The 25,629-nt window shown below is 39.4% G+C and overlaps 1 protein-coding gene across 1 annotated transcript; it reads right to left on the bottom strand.

Moving 5' to 3' along the window:
* Nucleotides 1-1,634: 1,634 nt before the first annotated feature.
* FCRL3 (Fc receptor like 3) lies at nucleotides 1,635-21,099 on the bottom strand. Its single transcript, XM_030842054.2, has 13 exons — nucleotides 21,030-21,099; nucleotides 19,864-20,106; nucleotides 19,092-19,343; nucleotides 18,571-18,855; nucleotides 17,261-17,548; nucleotides 16,677-16,952; nucleotides 10,598-10,876; nucleotides 10,110-10,229; nucleotides 4,710-4,737; nucleotides 3,721-3,833; nucleotides 3,439-3,507; nucleotides 1,872-1,903; nucleotides 1,635-1,778 (listed from the first exon to the last, which is right to left on the bottom strand). Exons 1-13 carry the CDS (start codon nucleotides 21,097-21,099, stop codon nucleotides 1,635-1,637), a joined length of 2,199 nt encoding a protein of 732 aa, XP_030697914.1.
* Between the last annotated feature and the right edge of the window lie 4,530 nt (nucleotides 21,100-25,629).

Genomic DNA, 25,629 nt, shown 5'->3' with positions numbered 1-25,629 from the left:
GGTGCATCAGTCCTCAGTGAACGTCTAGCTTCTTTCCTTAAGGTCTATTGTTTTCAAAGCTAAAACAGTTCAGTGTAACACTAGGTGATAGAGGCTAACAATTTCAATTATTCCTTTTCTGCCTCAGCAGAACTTATGAATAAAACTGCTTCTGACATTTTTGCTGGCATACTTAAAAAAATGTTTTTTCTTCATTGGTAGACACCCAATATCTGTCAGTCAATTGAGGAATTGATTAGGAGTCACTGAGCAATGGAAGGGGATGTCTTCCTTTGAGCCTACTAATTGCCTTGCATCTCTACACCCAATGCCAGCTCAGGTCATGAGGGCTCCTGAGTGACACTAAGCTTTACCATCTGAGTCATGTAAATCATTGGCTCTACTGACCTTCCAAGATTGATGTTGATGCTTCTGTAGCCATCAAATAGTGGATGTTGAATAATTAAACAGTAAAACTGAGCTGCAACTTGTAGGAGGAATGTTTGATCTTATGAGAGATGAAGTATCTTGAAGACTACAAATTCTGTGTGGGCTGGGGTGTGTATGTGTGTGTGTGTCATATACCTGCATCTATCTTTATCTATCTATCTATCATCATCATCATCGTCATCAATCATTTGTCATCTATGTATCTATGTATAAATTTGTGTTAGTCTGCTCTGGCTGCCATAACAAAATACCACAGACTAGGTGGCTTAAACATCAGATATCTATTTTCTCACAGTTCTAGAAGTCCAAGATCAAGGTGCTGGCAGAGTTGGTTTCTGGCGAGACCTCTCTTCCTGCCACTTTCAGGCTTTGCAGATATCTGTCTTGCTGTGTCTTCACATGGCCTTTCCTCTGTGTGCATGAAGAAAGATAGAGAGGGCTCTGGTGTCTCCTCTTCTTCTTAGAAAGACACCAGTCCAATTCAATTAGGGGCCACCCTTATGACCTCATTTAACCATAATTATCTCCTTAAAGGTCCTATCTCCAAGTATAGTCACATTGAATTTTGAGAGAATACAATTCAGTCCATTATACTATCTAATCAGACAATTTGGAAGCTCTCTCCCATTAAATAGAATGTGTTATTTTAAAAAATCTTAATACTGATGTATAGTTCATGAAGAAATAGTATATACGTGGATAGAACAAAGCTTTTTGGTTGTTTCCAATTTGGTAGCTGGAACAAAGCATGTACAACAGAACATCAGCCATGCCACTATCAACCCCACAAAAATGGAAACAAGATGTTTAGAACAAACTGTTTATGTAGAGATAGTACATAAAAAGATTTTGATCCCACTTAGATCAACCGGTCACGATTGCATCCTCATGATCCTGGCTAGACCATTTCTCCTTTCTCATCAACAGGCCCGGGAGCTGAAGGCCCAACTGCCCTGCCTTCACATGTGTCTCTACTGTGAAAGGAATGCAGAATTTACTCAAATGCTGATCACTATGTTCCTAGATAATACACAGACTCAGGCACAGAGGAAGTTGGCAGAGCTTTCACCCAGCCTGATGTCCCCTATAGCCCAGCCTCTTGGGATGCTGAGCCCTGGAGGGAAAGAGGTAGCATGGCTGGAGATAACAGAGATAATGACACAGGCTGCTTCTCAGGGTCTCTGTGAGCCACTATGGGTACAGAGCTAGTGGTCTATGGCTGACAGTGCACATGGGACATTCTCATAGTTTTCTGCAGCATCTTCAAGGTCCCTGTCTTGATTGATGGCCAGCCCTGCAGAATCATCTAGATGTGCCTTCTTCAACTCTGAATAGATGACTACAGGCTCCTAGTGGAAAAAAAAAACAAAACACAGAGAGTAAGTACCTAAATGTAGGTGAGGAAGAGCAGAGGGGAAAGCAAGCCAGGAAATATGACCCACCTTATCCTCCCAGTGTTTCTTTGGTGAATTTGCTGTTGAATGGGAAGAGGAAAGAAAAGTATTAAACTGTGGGTAATACATTGTAACTTACAACCTACTCACAGTGCATTCCAAGCCAATCTTTCCTCTGCTGACTCATTTCCTGTCTCCTCTGCTGAATTCTTCCAAAGCCCTCACAGAGCAAGAATCTCATCCTCACACAAACAATAAAGCCTTTCCTCTGCCCATAAAATGCCCAGAATGACTTTCTTGAAAATATCTTCCTTTTTCCACAGCTCATCACAACCCCAGCAGAGCAACTCTGTTATTTCCACCTCCCTACTACTATTTAGGGCCTCTATGGCTACATTGATCATCTGGGAGAAGGAAGTAAATATGATTCACTTCACTTTGCACAGAGAAATTGGAGGAGGCAGCTCCAATAGGGACTTGGCATTCTAAGGCCAAACAGAAAATGCCCAGTAAGCCAAAGATACGCAGTGCTAACATTGAGAAAATTCAGTGTGTGTATTTCTCCTAACCTTCCAAGGGATTCTTTGGATCTCTTTCATTTAGTTATTCAGCCAATAAGCATTCAGTGAACAATGACCTTCTATTAAGCATTGGTAAGCCATAAAGTGGCAAAAATGACATAAACTCAGTCCATACAATTAAGAATCTTATCATTTTTAAGGAGAGAAATAGAGAAACAGACATGGAAACAAATGCAAGAAGTATTATGAGCACCAAGATAAAAATACATATTAAACTATGCTGTTGCCACAAAGGGTAATCAGTTCCTCTCAGGTTAGGAGATAGGGAGGGCTGGTGGGAATTACTGAGTTTCACGATGATAACTGAATTATTTCTTGAAATGTGAGCAAGGGTCACAGACAAACTAGAGGCAAGAACATTACAAGACAAATAAGAAGCACGAGCACCAAAGCACAAAACCACCCAGTTTGATCAAAGAAATGTTAAGAGTTCAATATGGCTAAAGTAAGGACATAAGGCAGAGCTTAGAGGAGGGACAAAATCACAGGGGAAGGCAAGGGTCATGCTTTAAAATGGAGAATCACTGAGGGCAGTTAACCTAGACAATGATGTGATCAATTGTGCATCTCAGAGGGATCACACTGGAAACAGGTCGTTACAAGGTTGGAAGGAGAATGAGATTAGAAATAAAGAGACCAGTTAAGAGAATTACAATTGTCTACACATTAGATAATTAAAGACTTAATTTATTATGCCTTTGTTCATTTATTATGTTCATTTATTGTTCATTTATTATGCCTATGTTCATTCATTCATTAAAGAAAAATTTGAGGGGGCCTATCATTTTCTAAGCATAACACTATATGCTACTGATATATTAGCAAAGAAATAAGGTGTCTGTCCTTAAAGAGTTTATGGGGTAATTGTGGCAGTGTAGACAGGTAAGAGGGAATGGATATGATTATAGGATTGGTAATATAAGAGGAGCAGTTAATGCCTCTCATGTTGGATTCATATTGAGATGACTCTTTGATCAAAAACCCCTTGCTGGATTTGATAAAACACTGCCACCTTACCTCTACTTGTGTCTCACCTGAATTTTCTTTTGTATCTTGGATGCTGCAGATCTGGGAATAAACCAGGTTGCTCTCACCAAGATCCACTGCAAAACAATAGATCACAGTTGGCTGCAGTCAAGAGCTCACACTATAAACTCTTCTTCCCAGTCACCAAGTTTATAACCACCTTCTAACCTTGACATAGTGACAGAAATGACATTTTTATATTGAATATGACTGAACCATGGACTGTTGCTCAATCTCTCTTCCCTCCCTGGTTCCTCCCTGGAGCCCTCTGTTCCTTAGGAAGTTCTCACCATTGCTGTACACTGGCTGCTGTTCCATTGGGTCTGGTGGTTCAGAGTAAGTGGGTTCTTGGGGGTCTGTGTGGGAGGTTCTAGAAGGTTCCTTAAACTCCTTGGGACTGTAACTGTGACAGAAGGGGAGAGAGACAAAAAGGAGAAAATTATTTGTGGATTACACAGAATCTCAGGAAAATCAATATCCAGGAAGAGCTCAGCGTGGTTCATGTGAAAATATCATGGCTGCTACTCTGAGTCTTCATGCTTCTTTTGAGAAAACGTCAGAAGTATGGCACAAGACAGAGCCAGGGCAGCATCACAGAGAAGGCCAGCTGAGGCAAGGTCAGAGGACAAAGGCTACATAGTTCAAGGTCCCTTTGACAGAGTAAACACTTGTGTTTGCCTATTTTTTATTACTTTCAAAAGTTTAAATGTTTCAACATTGGTACACAAAGGCTTCTGCATTCCACAGAAGTTGACCTTTGTCCTTTTTTAGGTTCCTTTCAGTTTTCTACCTCATATTACAATGATCTACCTTTCCTGTAAAATATTATGAAGGCTTTTCAGGAAAAGTATTTTTTTCCAATTTCATTTCCTTCTGCAGTTAATATTGTGAGTTGAACATTGCCAGCATTCAATAATTGTTTCCTGAATGAGTGTATGAGTGGGGAAATGAGTGATAAGGGAGTGAATAAATGTAGCCTTATGAAAGATGATATCATTAAGACATCAGTGATCAATTCTCTACTGGCGCACACTTAAGGAAGGAGATAAATTAACCATGGATAGTAAATAACATTATTTCTGTGTATAAGTAGGTATAAGTGAGTATTATTCACAACTATGATCAAAAGTGGCCTTCTTAATCACATTTTTTATTTCATAAGAATTTGAAATTTTAATAGGAAATGAGTAAAATATTTTTAATGTACATAATTCCATGTTCTATCTTGTGAGCATAAATAAAATGAAAATGCTGACAGCACAAGAAGCAGAGACCTCACCTAGGTGTTCCAGTGGTGGAAAGTCCTCCTGAAAAACAAAAAAAGGAACATTGATGATAAGTGATCTCTGTGGACAATGTGCTCTATGTTAGAATATCCTTTCCCAGAAATCAAATTCAGTCTAGATTTCAGCTATGGCAAACCTTTGAGAACATCCGGCTCCACCCCTTATGTCATGTTATAGATAAAGAAGGTGGGGTCTGGAGAGACATTTGCACAGAATCACACTTATTCTCAATCATTCAATCAGTAATAGCAGCATGAACTCTAAGTAGTTGTGACGAAGTAGCAGAAGAGAGACAACTTAATATTTAACTCTAGATCAAGTGCTTCCCATACTCCCACTTCTCTATTCTCACTGCAGCCCTATGAGGTAGAGACAAGGAGACTGAGGCCTAGAGGGGGGTTAAAATTAATACTTGTTACACAAGTATGACTCAATAGGACTACCAGAATAAGCCCAGACCTTTCTTTATCTCTGACCTTGCAAATCCATTTCAACAACATTGGGTGCATATTGTTTTCTCCATACCCCTTCTTTCCTTCGCTTTCACCTGGCTAATACCAATTTATCTTTCCTCCTCCAGAGCTTTCCCTGATGCCAACAGGCTGGATTAAGTGACCTATATCCATGCACATAGAACCCTGCAATATTAAAATTACTATATTGTATTTTAATTATCTATTTCTGTGTTTGCCTCTAACTCTCTCCTTCGTGAAAAGGTGTGTTACTTGAAGGCGCAAAACTTGTCTTAATTATTTTTCTATTTCCAGTGCCTAGAAGTTTGAAAATATTTAGTAAAGATTTGTTAAACGACTGAACAAATTAAACTATGTACTATGAGGACTAAAAGAAAAACAAGTTGACAATTTTTTAATAGGTGACTACATGTAAACCTAATTTGGAAGCCTACTCCATCAGCCTTGAAAATATGCCAGCTTTCCATCAACACAAAAATATTGAAATCTTTCTGGCCTGCCCAGTACAGCCTCCTCCCAGTTTCCCATCTCTGCCCTTTGCCTACTTATCTGTGGCTCTATATCTGTCTCACTGGGCTTAGAGGACACAAGTTATTTCCCAAAGTAAACATATTCAGCCTTACCTCTCATGGAAAATGACTGATTAATGCCTACAAACCCCATCTTTGGGAACCAGGTGTCCTGAGTTAAACTAGAGGTGTGTAAGTGTGATCCTGGCCTGTATCTCTCTCCTCAGGGCCATTGTAACCATATCAATCAACAACTAATACCCTTACTTGTAAGCAGGTTAACTAAGTCCCAGGATGCATCTGAGAGTCAGATTATCTCTTCATCTGCATAAAGGAAAACAGACCCAGAAGGTGGCTATTTATAATATAAGCTAGTATTCACTAAAGATATATGGGCCAGGCACTGTGCTAAGCAGTTTACATAGATTGTCTCATAGCACCTAAAAGGTATATACTATTATTATGACCATTATACAGCTAAGGAGACTGGAGTTTGGAGAGTTACATTACTGGAATTTAATTCCAAGCAGTTATAGAGTCAATAAATATATCACTCCCTTAGGTAACTTGGAGGAAACACTCAGGCTTAAGGAGCAGAGTCCTTCACTTTTAGATGAATTTGAAAGGCCTGAGCTCTTCCCTGAGAAGACTGGTCAATAATGAGAAGGAAGACTTTGCTATGAGGGAAGTACAGTAGACAAGATTTTGAGATGTGAAAGGCAGAGATCCTCTGATTGACACTGTCAGAATTCCTTAGTTGAGTTTGCTATTTAAAAAAACATTTCCCTTAGATGTAGAGGACAGAATCTCCTGGGTTTCTGCCCTCATGGATCACATTAAATAATGATTGGTAATCTTTCCTTCCCTTGTGTTATTTGGTGTTGTACTGACTGAGCAACCTGTTTTTTTAATATTATCAACTGCAATACTGAGGTTCTAATGTCTGCACTTCTAGTATGTTACTGATTAATAAATGACATCCAGATAGGTAATGAGATAGAAAAGTAATTTTTAAAGTAGGAGGTACAACCAGCCTTTTACAAGTCACCAAGATGTAATGGAGAGTATATGGACTCAAGGGCTAGGGAGACCCCAGTTAAGACCTAACTCTGACTCTTAGTAGATACACATGAATTTGGAAAGGTGTCTAACTTCTCCAAATCTTCATTTCTTCATCTTTAATATGGTTATAATGATATTGGTTTAATTGAAGTGAAATGTACATACTGAAAAACTGAGAGAATTAGACACTATAAAATTGCATATAATAGACTCTACATGAATGACAGATTTTATGATGAGTACTATCAGGGTTAGTGCTACACACATAATTGTATATGTAATATTATTTAAGAAACTATTAAGTAGCTTTAAATATCAGTCATAAAATGATGATGCCATTTTTTATACAAAGAAGAGGAAGGATGGATGCTCATTGATTGACCTGAAAGTGGAAGTCAGAAGACAATGCTTAACCACTATCATTAAGGAAAGTATGTAAAGCTTTCATTAAATTGAGACCCAATTATTTGTTTATTTGCTTGATTTTCAATATGAGCCCTGAAAAAGGAAAACAGAACCATTTGGTCTGACAGAAAAAGAGAGTTCATGTTACACCACAGAGAAAGACAGAAAGTAAAGGATTAGTAATTCCAGATATAAAGTCTTGAAACCTTATAAGCACCCAAAGCACTGAATAAAACAGTCTATGCACTCAAAGATTTCTGATCCATGAAAAAACATTCAGAGAGAAAAATAAAAGCAATCACATAAGAAAAAGGCAAGGATTATGACAGATTTCTTGTTAGAAACCATGCACACAGGAAGACAGTACAGCATCTTTAAAATATTGAAAGAAAACAAAATTTTCAACCCAGAATTCTATGCAAGTAAAAATATATTTCACAAATGAATGCAAAACAGAGACTTTTACAGACATACAGAAGCTGAAATAATTCACCACCAGCAGACCCATACTACAAGAAATGTTAAAAGAAATCTTTTAGGTGGAAAGAAAATGATACCAGATGAACATATGGATATACAAAAAGGAATGAAGAACATTGGAAGTGGTAACTTTATAAGTAAATGTATAATATTTTAAAATTATATGTAAACTTCTTTAAAAGATAGTTGTTTACAAAATTAATAGCAATGTAACAGGCAGGGGAGAAATGGAGTACACAATGGTAAGATTCTTATGCTATACATGAAGTGATAAAATGTCACTTGAAAGTAGACTGTGATAAGTTAGATATGTATACCATACACTCTAAAACAACCACTAAAATAACAAAGCAATGAGTTATATAGATAATAAGCCAAAAAAGGAAATAAAATGGAATCATAAAAAATACTCAAGTGGTCCAAAAGAGGGTAGAAAAAAAAGGAAACGGAAAACAAAGAACAGATGAGACAAATAGAAAACAAATAGCAAAATAATAGATTTAGGGACCTAACCCTATCAATAATCACATTAATCTAAATGGTCTAAATTTTTAAAATTAAAGGGTAGAGACTGCCATATTAGATTAAAAAAATCCAAGTTAACTATATGCTATCTATAAAAATACACTTTAAATATAGAGGCACAGGGCTTCCCTGGTGGCGCAGTGGTTGAGAGTCCGCCTGCCAATGCAGGAGACACGGGTTCGTGCTCTGGTCTGGGAAGATCCCACATGCTGCGGAACGGCTGGGCCCATGAGCCATGGCCGCTGAGCCTGCGCATCTGGAGCTTGTGCTCCACAACGGGAGAGGCCACAACAGTGAGAGGCCTGCGTACCGCAAAAATAAAAAAAATAGAGGCACAAATAAGTTAAAAGGGTAGAAAAAAGAAATATCATGCTAACATTATTTATATTAATATATTAATGTCAAAGAATATTTCAGAGTAAATGATGCTACAGGAATAAAAAGGTCATAAGGATAATGTGGTCATTTCATCAAAAACACATAACAATGATAAATATTTGTGCACCTAATAATAAAGTTTCAAAATACATGAAGAACATGTGATAGAATTGCAAGAAGAAATGGAAACATTTACAAATATTGTTGAAGATTTCAATACCCTTCTCTCAATAACTGATAGATCAAGTAAAAAGAAAATCAGAAAGGATATAGAAGACTTCAGCAACACTGTCAATCAAGTTCACAAACAAACCCATAGTACAAGAAATGTTAAAAAGAAGTCCTTCAAACTGAGAGAGAATGATACCATATGGATGTATGTATATACAAAAAGGAATGAAGAATTCTGGAAGTGATAACTAAGTGGGTATTACCTAGACATCAAGCCAGAAAAAGAAATGACAAGAAAATAAAACTACCAAATCAATATCCCTTATGAACATAGGTGCAAACGTTCTTAAAGATTTTAGCAAATCAAATTCAAAAATTATAAGCAAGTGAGGTTGACCCCAGAAATGCAAAGCCAGTTCAACATTCAAAATCCAAAACCTGTATCACTAGACTAGAAAATAAAATCATATGATCATCTCAATCAATGTAGAAAAAACATTTGTCATTTCTTCTGTAAAAACTGTCAGCAAATTACAATTAGTAGAGAGTTCTTCAGCCTAATAAACAGCAGCTACAAGAAATCCACAGCTAATATTATCATATGCAGTGGTGAAAGTCCAAACACTTTCCCCCCTTTAAGTTCAAGAACAAGACAAGTAGGTCTATTCTCAACACTTCTATTCAACATTGTACAGGAGGTTCTAGCCAGTCCATTAAGGCAAGAAAAAGAAATAAAAGGAATCCAGATTGGAAAGTAAGGAGTAAAATTATCTTTATTCCCAGATGACTTGATCATCTATGCAGAAAAATCTGATGGAACCTACAAAACTAATACTAGAATTAATAAGTGTGTTTAGCAAGGTTGCAGGATATGAGATCAATGTACAAAAATCAACTGAATTTCTATATACTAGCAACAATCAGAAATTAAAATTTTAATTTCATTCTCATAATATCTATTAATTTTATCTACTAACAAATATCACTGTCTTTATATGCTTTTCAAATATATCTCAGAGTTTATGGTTTGTACTTATGGCTATTGTCTATTTTTGTTGTTGTGACAAGTGGAGGACTTTGTTTTTCCTTCTTTTTGTTTTCAGTAAGCTTTGGACTGGGGTTGGAACAGTAAATACTTAACTTTCTAATTTTTAAATGGAAGCTAAACTCTGTTCTCTGATTTAAATCTCAAATTAAATACATGGAGTAGTAACTTCATTAAGAAATTTGTTGTACCTTTTTGTCACTGCCACTCTGTGGCAGTGATTAGAACTGAGGGCTTAGTACTTAGAAAGGGATAATTGACCTTTATAGGATGTACTACACAAGTCCAAGTTATTACAGCAATGGCAAAAGTCACAACATCAAAGAGTAAGATATAGTCACTCACCTGAATTCCTTTGGGTCCTGAAGTAACACACCAGAGCAGCAGTAGCAGCAAGGCCAAGGATACTTAGCAGTCCTGCAGTGACCCCCTTGGTGATAAGCGTTATTTTGTTACTGGAAGGCCCTAAGTAAAGAGACCTATACTTGAGTTCAGGGCCAAATATTTTTTTATCTAGACAAAAAACATGTATGTGGGGGCTAGCTATATATTAGGACAGGTTTTGCCAGGTTCTGATTTCTCAATTTGAATCATTTACAGTATAATTCGTAATTTTCAAAATAATAGCACATGAGAGTGATTGCCAGAATCTAACATTAAAATGTATTCCTTTTCCCTCCCTCACCCCCATGAAATCAGTACCAGTCTCCAGAAACTTCAAGCCTTGTTTTCATGTTAATAACTCTTTGACACTGGGAGAATTTCTACAGTCTATTGGAGAAATATTTTATTGCTTATAAATGTAACCTATAGCCCAGGTACCACCAACCCACCTGTGACGCTGAGTGTCACCATCTCACTGCGCTGGACCCCCAGGCCATTGTCAGCCCCACAAGAGAAGTTCCCAGAATGCTCTGCCATCAGAGTGAGGTTGAAGGATGTTCCTCCTCCAAAGGGGTCCGAGGTGTTCCCCAGGGTGACATTCTTGTGATAAAACCAGTACAGGATCGGGGTAGAGCCTCTTTGGGCCTCACAGCGAAGCTCTAACACATCTCCCACCATAGCCTGGGCCCCAGCAGGGTGGAAGGTGAAGACAGGATGAGACACTGGAACTGAGGGAAGCAACATAGTTCATGAGCAGCTTTAATTAAGTATGTGTACAAGATAAGTTAATAAAGGAAATATTTAGTTTAGTTTAGTAGTAGGAACATAGACCTGGGATTCAGGAAAACCTGAGTTTAAATCCCGTCTCTGCTCTTTATTAGCCCTGTGATCTTGATGTTTTAAAAACTTTTTACTAGCTCCAAGTCTCAGTTTATTCCTTCGTAAAATGGAGTTAATAATAATTATATCACAAGCTATGGTAATAAGAATCATGTATGTAAAATGCTCGATAAATGTTAGCTACTATTACTGATAGAAATAATAACTAAAAGCAAGGTTTGTTTCTCCATATCATTGATTGACTCCTGAGACTTAGCTTTAAACCTAGACTTCCACACCTATCTGAAGTAGGACCTCATTACCTTTTACCCAGTTACCTTGCTTTATTTTTCTGCATAGCATTAACACTAACATCTATCAATCTATGTATCTATGTATCTCTCTCTTATTTATCTATCTATCATCTATCATTGTTGTATATCTGATTCCTCTAATAGAATGTACGTTTCATAAGGATGAGGACATATCTGTTTGTTCATTTTTGTATTTCCGGCTGCTGGAACTTTGTCTTGGCATGTAATAGTTCATCAACAATTCGTGAATGAGTGGATGACAAAATTGATCCAGATTGGCCCCAAAATATCCAGACACAGCAATAACAATATGATTTCCATTTTACTTTGTGATTATAGAAATAGGACAGCCAGGAAAAACAGAAAATCACTATGTTTTTAATTAATATATGGAATTATTAATCAATAATTAATTAATGTGAACTGTGAGATTGCTGATTCTGCTAAGTTGTGAGGGAACCTGGATGAGCCAATCTGTGTGCAGTGCTTTAGATATAAGCTGTGTGCTTCATTGGCAAGAGAAGTTTGGTAAGGATCTTAAGCTTTGCTTTGCATCTGAGATTGGCTAAAGGGGAGGGAACATGGAGACAATCCATTGAATGGGAATAATTCACCCTTCTGTACATCCTTTACAATATATAGTGACCTGGGCCAAATGCGAAGAGTCTCAGGGGTAAGGCTTTATACATTCTTTGCACATCTCAGTGTGCCTTTCCACCCATGTCACCACCTCATATATTTTTATCCAATTTTTATTGCTGTAAAATGCTCATAACTTAACATTTTCCATCATAAACTTTTTAAGTGTACAGTTAAGTGGTATTAAATAATTTCATGACATTGTGAAACCAATACCACCATCCATCTCCATAACTTTTTACCTTGTAAAAGTGAAATTCTATACCCGTTAAACAATAACTCCCTATACTCCATTTCCCCACCCCGTGACAAGCACCAGGCTACTTTCTGTTTCTATGATTTTGACTAACCTAAACATCTTATATAAGTGGGATCATACAGTATTTGTCTTTTATTGACTGGTTTGTTTCACTTAGCATAATGACCTCAAGATTCATCCAGGTTGTAGCATAATTTTCTTTCTTTTTAAGTCTGAGTAATATTTCATATTATGTGCATACCACACTTTGCTTATCCATTTATCTATTGATAATGGATATTGGGTTATCAACAGATAAACGGACTGGGTTGTTTCCATGTTTTAGCTATTATGAATAATGTTGCTCTGTACACGCGTGTACAAATATCTTTTTGAGAATATATTTTCAGCGTTGGGGGATGTATACCCAGAAGTGGAATTTCTGTATCATATGGTAGCTCTATTTTTAATTTTCCGAGGAGCCTCCATAGTGTTCTCAATAATGATTTCATCATTTTACATTCCTACCAACATTACACAAGGATTCCAATTTCTCCACATCCTAGCCAACACTTGTTATTTTCTATTATTTTTATAGTACCCATCCTAATGAGTATGAGGTGGTATTTCATTGTAGTTTTGGTTTGCATTTCCCTAATAATGAGTGATGTTGAGCATTTTTTTCATGTATCTAATAGCCATTTATATGTCTTCTTTGGAGAAATGTCTATTCAAGTCCTTTACTCATTTTTTTAATGAGTGCCCCATGACGCCAGCCCCTGCCCCTCAACCCACAATGGCAGAGTCCACAAACCTTATGACATCAGAAAGGGTATAGGTGCCAGCCTGACCCTAGCTCCCACCCTACCCCCTTGCTTTGCCTGCATTGGTGGAGCCTATGACTCAAGGGATCCCAGACACGAGAGAACAGCCCACCATCCTGGGGCACCAGGTGATGATAACAGCAACACTTCAGGAGCAAAGCAGCAGTAACTCCGGAGGCACAGGAAGTGATAATAGAGCCACACTTCTTATAGAGAGAGGGGAGGATGGAAAGTGACTACTCTCAAACATAGCCAGAGGCAGCTTAGGTAAGAGAAACCAAAAACTTATGCCATACCACCATCTACTGGAAAACAAAAGAAAGGCCTCTGATATCTAACTGTCACCACATCAAGTGCACCAGCAGAGAAACTACCCATCAAGTACCATGAAGAATCACAGTAACACTGTACCACAAAAAGAAACTGGCAATTCTCCAGAAACCAAACTTACAGTCATGAAATATTGTGATCTAACTGAGAAAGAATTCAAAGAAAGTCAAAATAGTTGTCATTCAGAAACTCAACAAGCTACAAGAACACTCAGAAAGCCAGATTAATGAGCTCAGAAATAAAATTAATGAACAAAAGAAATACTTTACCAGAGATATTAAAACTCTAAAAAAGAGCCAAACAGGAATTCTGGAATTGAAGAACTGAATAAATGTTGAGAAGAATGCCTTGGAAAGCACTAGAAATAGATCAGACTATATGAAAGAGAGAATTAGCGATCTCAAGATAGAAATCTAGACATGATACAAGTATAAGAGGAGAGATAAATAAGATAATTTTAAAATGAGGGAATTCTCCAAGACCTATCTGACTCTTTTAGGAAAGGCAACATTAGTATAAGGGGTGTCCCAGGAGAAAACAGGGAGAGGCGAACAGAGAGTATATTTAAATAAATAATAGCTGAGAACTTCCCAAACCTAGGAAAGAAACTGGATATACAAATCCATGAAGCTAAGAGAACACTTAATTACTTCAAAGCAAAAATACCTTTTACAAGACATGTTATATTAAAATTGTCAAAAGTCAATCACAAAGAAAGAATTTTAAGGCAGTCTGGGGGAAAAAAGGATGGTAACCTACAAAAGAATCTCCATGAGCCTAACATCAGGTTTCTCAACAGAAATTCTACAGGACAAGAGGGTATGGAATGACATTCTCAAAATACTGAGAGATAAAAAGTGTCACCCAAGAATATTTTTTCCAGCAAAGTTATTATTCAGATATGAAGGAGAAACAAAGACTTTCCCATATGAATGAAAGCTGAGGGAATACATCAACACTGGTTCTGCTTACAAGAATTGTTGAAAGAAGCTCTTCTACAAAAAACAAAAAGGCAAAAGTATACAAAACTTTGAGGAAACTGAAATAGACAGAATCAGAAAATTGCAGCTCTTTATCAGAATAGGTTTTAAACACTTTATTATAGCATAAAGGTAAAAGGGGGGAAGCCAGAAAAATAACTATAGCTACTTCAATTTGGTATAAAACTCACAATACAAAAAGAGATAATTTGAGACAATAAAAACATAAAAGGGGAAGAGGAAAAGGATGGAACCCATATAGGTAAATGAAGATAAGATTCCATCAGCAGAAAACAGACTATTTTATCTAGGAGAGGTCTTATGCAAGACCTCTCCTAGTGCAGTGTAACCACAAAATATAAGTCTAGAACAGAGATACAAAACATGAAAAAAGGGAAACTGAGAAAAATATCATAAAAAACCACAAAACCAAAATGGCAGGCAGAAACTTAAGGGGAAGAAAAAAATGGAGATATAGAGCAACCTGAAAATGAAAGGTAAAATGGCAATACTAAATTCTCCTTTATCAATAATAACCTTAAATGTAAATGGGTTGAATTCACCAATCAAAAGACATAGAGTGGCTAGATGGAGTAAAAAATAAGACCCAATTCTATGCTGTCTCCAAGAAACTCACATTACCTTTAAAGACAAACATAGGCTCATAGTGAAAGGATGGAAGATGATACTCCATGCATATGGCAGCCAAAAAAAAAAAAAAAAAAGTGGGTACAGCCATGCTCATATCAGAAGAAATAGACCTCAAGCCAAAAAAGATAACAAAGGACAAAAATGGACATTAATTGTGATAAAGGGGACAATTCATCAAGAAGACGTAATAGTGATAAATATATATGCACGTAACATAGGAGCACCAAAATATACAAAGCAATTATTAACAGACCTAAAGGGAGACATTGACAGCAACACAATAATAGTAGGGAACTGTAACACCCCACTATTAATGGATAGATCATACAGAAAGAAAGTCAACAAGGAAACAGCAGCCTTAAAAGATACATTAGACCAGATGGACTTGATAAATTTATACAGAACATTCCATCCAAATGCAGTAAATACACATACTTCTTAAGTGCTCATGAAACTTTCTCAAGAATAGACCATATGTTGGAATACAAAACAAGTCTCAATGAATTTAAGAAGATTGAAATCATATCAACCATCTTGCCTGTTCACAATGGTATGAAACTAGAGATCAACCACAAGAAGAAAGCTGGAAAATCACAAATATGTGGAGACTAAACAACAAGCTGCTAAACAACTATTGGGTCAAACAAGAAATCAAAGGTGAATTGAAAAAATACCTGAAGACAAATGAAAATGAAAATATGACATACCAAAATTTAACTTTGCACATAAAGGAACTAGAAAAAGAAGAACAAATGAAGCCAAAAGTCAGTAGGAGGAAGGAAATGATAAAGATTCAAAGAGAAATGAAATATACACTAAAAAGAAAATAGAAAATATTGATAAACACTAAGACCTGATTCTTTTAAAAGATGGACAAAATTGCCAAACCTTTAGCTAGACTCACTAAGAAAAATGAGAGAAGGCTCTGATAAATAAAATCAGAAACGAAAGAGGAGCTATAACAATGAATGCCCAGAAATACACAGGATTATACAAGAATATTGTGGACAGTTATATGCCAACAAATTGAGCAACCTAGAATAAATGGGCAAATTCTTAGAATCACACAACCTTCTGAGACTGAATCATAAAAAAATAAAATCTGAATGACCAATCACTAGGAAAGAGACTGAAATAGAAATCAAAAACCTCCCAAGAATAAAAGTACAGGACCAGATAACTTCACAGGTGAATTCTACCAAACATTCAAAGGTGCTGTAAATCCTATCTTTCTCAAAATATTCAAAAAACCTGAAGAGAAGGGAATACTTCCTAACTTATTTTACAAGGCTAACATCACCCTGACACCAAAACCAAAGACAACACACAAAAAAGAAAATTACAGGCCAATATCTCAGGTAACATAGATGCAAAAATCCTCAACAGAATATTAACAAACCGAATACAACAGTACTTTAAAAGGATCATACACCATGATCACGTGGGATTTACTCCATGTATGCAAGAGTAGTTCAACATTTGCAAATCAATCAACATGGTACATCACATCAATAAAATAAAAAATAAAAATCATATGACCATCTTGATAAATGCAGAAAAACCATTAGGAATGGCCTAAGTTCCTGAATGTAGAGTCAGAAGAAAGAGTCCCAGGACTCTCAGGTAGAGGAAGAAAAAGTGGGGAGTCTGCTGGAATGTCACACCAGCAAGTAGCCCAAAAGAGAAGACACAGTCTATTCTGGGCTGTAATTGCTGCAGGCACCCCTACTAACCTGTGACACTGAGAGTCACTCTGTCACTGAGCTGGACCCCCAGGCCATTGTCAGCCTCACAGGAGTAGTTTCCAGAATGTTCTGCAGTCAGAGAGAATTTGAAGAATGCTCTTCCAGAGGGAACTGAGCTGCTCCCCAGGCTGACACCATCATGATAAAATCGGTACAGGATCGGGGGAGAGCCTCTCCAGGCCTCACAGTGAAGCTCCATCACGTCCCCCACCACAACCTGGGCCCCAGGAGCCCTGAGAGTGAGAACAGGGCGAGACACTGGAACTGAGAGAGATAGTAGACTGTCAGAGGACTCTGATGCTGTGACAGACTCATAACCCCACTCAAGAAACTTAAATATAGATATATCTCTTGAACCATGAAGAGTAATCCTAAATAATTTTGTTTTCATCACCACGGTCCTCTCCACAAGTAAAATATCTTCAACTTTTGTCATCTTTGCCATTCCTTGGTTAGCTTCTAAATCTTCACAACTCTGTTCCTTTGCCTTCTTCCAAAGAGCCTCATGGCTGATAGAACGCCTAAACCCTGGCTTGTGAACCGAGGCTGAATAGAAGGAATCGGGAACTTACTTCTCAGTGTGACTTTAATCAGTTTACTGAGGATGGGACCGTGAATGTTGTCAGCTGCACAGTAGTATCTCCCAGCATCATGCTCCTTCACAGTGAGTATCTGCAGCTCTGCCGACAAGGAACGCTGGGTCTTTGTTCCCAAACTTCTCACTGTGCCCTCTCTGTGCCAGGAGAATGTGACAGTCCCTGTACCCTTGGCTACTGAGCAGATAAGGAGCAGATTTTCTCCTTCAATCAGCTGCCCCTCGGGGGGCCGGATCTCTAGATTTACATCAGACACAGGGACTCCTGGGAGGACACAAGATGACACATGAGGGTTCTCATGGCAGAAACTTCAGGGTCAAGGAGAAGGCTGGTTCTGTCACGAACAAGCCCATAGCAGCAGGTACAATAAGCAGGGGTCCAAAGTGGGCAATAAGGAATTAATTGTGCATGTTATTATAAAGGCAGAAACACCCCTCCCACCACATACAACAGTTCCCATTCTTGGGGAATGTGGGGACTAGGCTTCTGATCTTCTTAAACCTAATGCTGACTGCAGTCACATTTTATTTACATTTATATCTAAGGAATCTTTGGTGAGCTGATGGATCACAAAATAAGAGTGAACCCTGAGAATATTACTTCTATCCTGAAATTCAAACCCCTTTCCTATCCTTCAAGACTCTTCTCCAGTCTCACCTCCATCTTCCCACATTCTTTTCTGATTATTCCAGTTCATGTTTGTCTTCCACTTTTATTTTGGAATATGTTTAGGTCAACAAACGGAAGCAGCATAGGGACCTCTAAAGACTGCATGTGGTCATCTGTGTCTGTTGACTTTTTTTTTTTTTTGCGCTACGCGGGCCTCTCACTGTTATGGCCTCTCCTGTCGTGGAGCACAGGCTCCGGATGCGCAGGCTCAGCGGCCATGGCTCACGGGCCCAGCCGCTCCACGGCATGTGGGATCTTCCTGGACCGGGGCACGAACCCATGTCCCCTGCATCGGCAGGCGGACTCTCAACCACTGTGCCACCAGGGAAGCCCTATCTGTTGACTCTTGAGAGAACATATCCTGTAAGTCTCTGTAACCACCCTCCCCACAGGGTTGGGGACCCAGTAACTGATCAATAACTGTTATTAACTGAGTTAGATGGAAGAGAATGTTCTAGGGACATTAGGCCAGTGTTGAACCTGAAGAGAGAAGGATACCAGGACAGCTGAAATTCTCCTCTCTGTTATGTTCAGTGTCCTAGGGAGCAGGAAATGTCATTGGTCTCCTCTCCTCTCCCCAGCTCTGACTCTGGAAGTGCAGCCCCACAGACACTCACTCTGCACATGTATCTGGGATCTCAAGCTTCTTTTCCTGACATGGTGAGTCACTGTCTCTGCCTGGCACCAGTAAGACCCTGAGTCTTCACTCCACATGGTAGGTAAATTGAGCTCTGGGGAGCTGCTCCAGCCTGATCCCAAGGCCTGCTCTTCTCTGAAGAAGCAGAATTGAAGCTGAATGTATGACCGCTGTGGAGGGAGCCAAGTCTCACATTTCAGAGTCACCGGTCTCCCCTCTATGGGCTGGGAGGGTCTGGCTGTCAGCACAGGAGGGGCAAACAGCTCTAGAGAGAAGAACAAACACAGTTCCCAAGGTAGTGAGGCTCAGGGCTCCTGGAAAGATGCACGTGTGCTTTCAGCACCAGCTATCGGAACACAGAGACCCAAGTAGGTGGAACCACTTCCCATCTCCCTCCCATGACTGGAGGATTTTCATGAAATCCCCACTGATGAGCCCCTCCCTAAATCCTCACACAGTTTCCCTGCCAAGTCGTATTACCCACAGGAGGGCATCCATTACCTTGAACTTGAATTGTTAGAGGTTTTGAAATGTCTCTCTTCATTCCCCAAAACCTTTTCCTAGAAGCAGTACAATGATATTTGCCATTGTCCCTGGAGACTGAATTTAGTGTGAAGTTTGATATAGAACTCTTCCTAATTTCTTTTTTATTTTTGTATAAAACTGTTTCACTTGTTGCTTCTTTCCCCTGGCATCTCAGAACAACATCATCTCCTTCAAAGACAGGGTGTGGAGCCTGGATGATCAGTCTGTCTGCAAAGAGTGGAGGAATGCAATCAATTTATTTCCTGATGCTTGTTTCTTCAAACTCTCATTTCTGCCCATGAAGAAAGAGCTGCAGTCCTATACATACCTACAACTGTCCTCCATCAACATTTCCACATGATCCCAAAACCCAGTTCTCCCTTGTCCTAGGATAATGAACTAATTTCCAGAAAATATCCTTAAGAAATCCTCATACATATTGTTAAAAGAGAAGTTTTATACCATACATTTCTTCAGACCCAAGTCCCTTTTTCCTGGTGACTTCCCCCATACTTACCAATACTTACCAATACTTCTTACCAATACTTACCAATACTTCTCTGGATGGAGAGGATGGACAAGGCAGCATTCTGTTGCTGTCCTATCTCCTTATTTTCCCCACTGGGGTCAATACATCAAATATCCTCATGCCTGTTTACAGCCCTGCCTAGGCTCCCTGCATTAACATAGCCCTTAGACATGCTGCCCAGTGGTTTAATTTCAGAGACTCCCTCCTTTCTTTCCTCACCAGATAAAAAATCCATATGTACGGGGTCACTGGGAGAGGATCTTCGAGTCTTGCATTTGTAATATCCAGTCTCGTGTATTTGGATCTGTTCAGATTTATTATCCAACAAATGATCATCATGATACCAAGATATGTCTCCTTGGGCTGGAGAAAGGGAATCTCTGCATGTGAGAGTCACTCTGTCATTTTTGAAGTTTGTAGACCATGGAGGATTGAGGAGAAGAAAAGCTTTTGGAGTTACTCCTGAATAGGAAATGGAAAGACGAAGGCAGGTAAAGGTGAATGAGAGGTGGGTGGGGCGTAAGGAAGGGCCCAGCTGCAACTAGGAGTTTTTCTGGGCTAATTCCTATTAGGACTAGGGCTGGAAATGGAGCAGACACAACTTGGGGAACTGCCTGGGACAGAATCTGTTCTTTGTCATTTTTTGCCTAGTAGCAGTGGGTGGGTAGGTGTCATGCGGGATAGGTCTCAGGTTCCTGGTATGGGCTCAGAAAAGTTCAGGAGACATGATTTGTAGTTAGGCAAACATTGTGAGGGCCTCTGAAGGTGGGTTGATTCTGAAGTGCTCTTGTCCTATACCTTCCTGTCAAGGTAAAAGTCAGCCTGGGATGTATATACCTCAGAAGCAGTTTCTAGACTCTGAAAAACCAGTACCTACTTGGTTATTAATATCTAATGAACAAGATTTGTTTCACTTACAATTCTTTTAAACTTCGCTTAATTTGAGAGTCTATGGGGAAGGCAACATTTTTCTACTCTCCGCCTAAGGTGAGTATAATCAGTAATTGATACAGGATATAAAAAATTTGAACAAAGGGGCATGGACTGCTTGCATAATCATATTTGTATATATAATTGCAACTAACCAATGGGACCAGAAATTGAAACAGTGTAGTGACATGAGCTTCTTTTGGAGATGTATAAAGATTTGGCTCTAGCATTTTCCACTGTGAATAGGAGATATTTCTATGTTCTTTGATAGTGGCACCAGCTTGGACATACAGAGGGGTCTTAGGGAATAGAGGAGATCAGATTTGAGTTTCTCTCAATATCAGCCTCCTGCCTCTGCCTTTCCTTCTGCAAATATTTCCTTCCCCTCCGCACTGTGGCATTCAGTAATAGGGAAAGAACTGAAGACTGGAGAAGTCAGAGGAGAGTCTGCTCACCCACTAATGCAACAGGTGTGACCTCGGAGTAGCAATACCACTGATGTTGGCACATCACCACAGGCCTCATTTATGGGTACAGGCAGTGCTGGCTGGGAGGACCAATGCCCAGAGACCAGGAGGAACAGAGAAAAGGGAAAACTGACCTGATTGATCTCTTCCAGGAGCTGTGAGGGAGCCAAGATTTAAAGGTTAGCACAGAGTAAAGTTTTTCAAACCTTTTCACTTATGCAATTTGAGAAGTGTTCCAACAACCCAGCCACAACCACTTCCTCGGTTTTTCCTTCCCATTTCTTTGCCCCCATTCTATGATACCCATAGTCCCCAAACAAAGAAACAAAAAAGAATAGCCTATAATTTATTGTATAAATATGAATGACTTGTACCCACAATCCTGACTTTTCTCTTTGCTATTTAATACATAGCAGCTTCATAGTTCATTCCCCCCTGTCTTCCCTAGTCTGAACTCAGCCATGTAGAGACAGAAAAGGCCTTGGAGAAATGGTTTCTCCTCCCCTCATTACTTGGGTACTGTTCCTCCTACTTTTTCAATCTCTGGCTAAATACTGGCTTAAAGTCTCAGGAAGCGGGGTCATATTTCTCAGTAGATCTTCCCTTACTCAACTGAATTTTTTTTTTTTTTTAACATCTTTATTGGGGTATAATTGCTTTACAATGGTGTGTTAGTTTCTGCTTTATAACAAAGTGAATCAGTCATACATAAACATATGTTCCCATATGTCTTCCCTGTTGCGTCTCCCTCCCTCCCACCCTCCCCATCCCACCCCTCCAGGCTGTCACAAAGCACCGAGCCAATATCCCTGTGCCATGCGGCTGCTTCCCACTAGCTATCTACCTTACTGCGTTTGTTAGTGTGTATATGCCCATGACTCTCTCTCGCCCTGTCACAGCTCACCCTTCCCCCTCCCCATAACCTCAAGTCCGTTCTCTAAGAGGTCTGCGTCTTTATACCGAATACCGTATGCTAACACATATATATGGAATTTAAGAAAAAAATGTCATGAAGAACCTAGGGGTAAAGCAGGAATAAAGACTCAACTGAATTTTGAAAAATATTGTTTATGTGAGGGATTTAGAAGGGGTTTGGTGGAAAGAAACATCCAAGCTTCCTATGAGATGAAAAAGAAATGGTTGAAGAATCAAGGGTAATATACTTGGTTTGCTCTGTTGGCTTTGGTTTTCCTGGGATCCAGCTCTGCTCATTCTTCACCTCTTGTGTAAAGAAAAAAGTGTTGCCTGCCATTCCAGTTCTACAATGATCAAGCTATTAGCCATTGTAGTTGCCTACAGACAGTGTACTCTGAGGAATTCAGGATGAAGAAAGACAGGAAACATTCTGGGCTTTGGATATATTGGCCCTTAGACAGTTAAGATGCATATCTAAGGGAAAGTTTCAAATGACCCCAGATTGTTGCATCTTCCCATACAGAGAAAAGCACTAAAATCGGTGAGATTTCTCTTCTTTGTGATTAGCAGTAATCTTTTGATGCTTGACTACATGTTTTACCAGCAAAAAGTTTATATATATCCTGGCTCCTCCCTTACCTCTTCAGAGCAGTTCCTCAGAGCTATCTGAGAGGTTGTCTTCTGGGCTATAGTCTTCAATAATTTCCCCAAATAAAACTTAACTCAGATTTCACATTGTGCAGTTTTCTTTCAGTCAATAGTTTCGGTGACCACAAAGGGACCCAGAGCAGACTTCACTCCTTTGCCTGAGGATCAGGAGCCTTGGTACCAGCAAGAGCCTCTTGTGCCCATTTGCCTCTTCCATGAGTTTAGACAAATTTGGGTGAGTCTCTCCTGGTTCTCGGATCTCACAATTATTATTATTTTGGTTTAAGGCCCATGTTCATCATGTCCTTTATTATATCATCCATGCATATTAAGACTACAAATGACTTTCAGCTACTTAAACATATAATCATGATATAATGTCCATGGCTTTATAGAGTCCCAGCATAATGTTTCATATATTCTTTTTTTTAACATCTTTATTAGAGTATAATTGCTTTACAGTGGTGTGTTAGTTTCTGCTTTATAACAAAGTGAATCAGTTATACATATCCATATGTCCCCATATCTCTTCCCTCTTGTATCTCCCTCCCACCCTCCTTATCCCACCCCTCTAGGTGGTCACAAAGCACTGAGCTGATCTCCCTGTGCTATGCGGCTGCTTCCCACTAGCTATCTATTTTACGTTTGCTAGTGTATATATGTGCATGCCACTCTCTCACTTTGTCCCAGCTTACCCTTCCCCCTCCCCGTATCCTCAAGTCCATTCTCTAGTAGGTCTGCATCTTTATTCCCATCTTGCCCCTAAGTTCTTCTGACTATTTTTTCTTTTTTTTTTTAGATTCCATATATATGTGTTAGCATATGGTATTTGTTTTTCTCTTTCTGACTTACTTCACTCTGTATGACAGTCTCTAGGTCCATCCACCTCACCACAAATAACTCAGTTTTGTTCCTTTTTATGGCTGAGTAATATGCCATTGTATATATGTGCCACATCTTCTTTATCCATTCATCTGTTGATGGGCACTTAGGTTGCTTCCATGCCCTGGCTATTGTAAATAGAGCTGCAATGAACATTTTTGGTACATGACTCTTCTTGAATTATGGTTTTCTCAGGGTATATGCCCAGTAGTGGGATTGCTGGGTCATATGGTAGTTCTATTTGTAGTTTTTTAAGGAACCTCCATACTGTTCTCCATAGTGGCTGTATCAATTTACATTCCCACCAACAGTGCAAGAGGTTCCCTTTTCTCCACACCCTCTCCAGCATTTATTGTTTGTAGGATCTCCCAATTATTGGTTGATGATCCTGAGTTAGTTCTATTTTGTGGTGTATAATGGGATTTGTCTCCCCTCCCCCTGAGCCAGGAGATAGATGGGCCCCAGGTTAAACATTTACAACTGGCCTCTTTACATTTCATGAGGGAGGAAAACATGGGCTTCGGGCTGGACACTTACAGCTAGACTCCCGTTTGCATTTCCTGGGACAGGAGATAGATGGCCTCCAGGTTAGACATTGAAAATCAGTCTCCTGTTTGCACTCCGAAATGGAAGCAATGACAGAGACAGTGTAAATAGCCAGGCTTCATCTCCTGTGGATACCTTCAAAAGCTGAGGGGTGATCTGACAAGCCCAACCATACGCCGCCCGGGCTGGGAGTCTCCACTCTGTGTTCAGTTCTGTTCATGTGTACATGCGTGCAAGTGTGTTTGTGTGTGCACGTGTATGCATGCAGGGTGTGTACAGCTGAATAACAGGAGAGGATCTGCTGGGTTCCAGCATCCTGTGTTCCCCTCCCTGGCTGCCCTTGCTCAGGGCCACCTTAGGATAACAGTCATAGCTGGAACAGAGAGGGGCTAAACCTTGTTTGAGTAAAGGGTCAAGAGGTCACATATTTCCCCTTCTTGGGGCAAGGGACACATTGCACATGGGCAGAAAGTCTCCTTGAGGGTCAAAAAGGAGGGCTCACCACCCCATAATATGTGATGCTAAGGCCACCCCATAGGCCTTTGGGCTGAAATCCAACTTGGAAAAATGTTGCACACACATGTTGGGGAGGGTCCTAGGGCAGGTCAGGTGTGGAAAAAGAAGCCAGATAATTGGCCAAAGGTAAACAAAGACCCGGAAGAACTGCCCTATATAAACGACTTAACTGCCTCTTTATCACTCTTCTTCTCCTTAGGGAGGATGCCCACACTCTTTCTCTCGGGGCGTGCATCTCTGCCTTGCTAAACAAACTGTTTCTCTGTGTTGTCTCCCACTTGTGCTATGTCTCTAATAATAAACTTTGTACCTGTTTTTACAGTTTTTACCTCCATGAGAAATGCATTTTTCACTGGGGGCAAGAGCCATGGGGTGTGGTGGCTATGATTCCTGGTTTTCATCCAGGCTACCCGGGTTCAATTCCTGGGCAGGGAATTAAGATCTTGCTTCATGCCACCACTCACTTCTGCCTCTCCAAAATCACCTCCACCCCAGTTTAAAGATACTGGAGGAGCCTGGTTAAAAGATACAAGGATTTATTCAGTTGAAAGACACTGAGCCTCTGGGCTGGGTAAAATGAAGGGCATCAGAAAGCCAGCCTCCAACTAACACTCCAGCCATGTTTATGTACATATGGAATTTATACTTACAAATATTGAATACTTGTTTAATTGGGAATTAAAGGAAATCTTGCCCTAAAATGGCCAAGATAGGGTTCTTTTGACATTCTAAAAATGATTAGAAGAAAGCCAGCTTGATAAAACATCTTTTCAAAATTTTGACCTTAAAGGAACAAAAGCCCTTCTAGGAGGAACTTGCATTTCGCTCCCTGTGCTTTTGAGATGTAAATGTTATATCTGATCTTCTTAGGCATTTTATTCCGTGTTTCGAGAGCTTGGTCTTTGCCATCCAGAAGGTATACATATGGTGTACATTTGGCAGCCAGTTGAATAGATTGGGATTCCAAGCAGTCATCTTGTCTGGCTATGCCAGCTCTCAGGAAAATTTGTTATAAGGAGTCCCAGCCCATAAGGGGCCTTGTCATCTCAACCTTTGTTGTGTCTACCTGCACAAAAAAGAC

The sequence above is a fragment of the Globicephala melas genome, chromosome 1 (genome assembly GCF_963455315.2).
Source record: "Globicephala melas chromosome 1, mGloMel1.2, whole genome shotgun sequence".
NCBI lineage: Eukaryota > Metazoa > Chordata > Mammalia > Artiodactyla > Delphinidae > Globicephala > Globicephala melas.
This window is presented reverse-complemented; position numbering and strand designations above follow the sequence as displayed.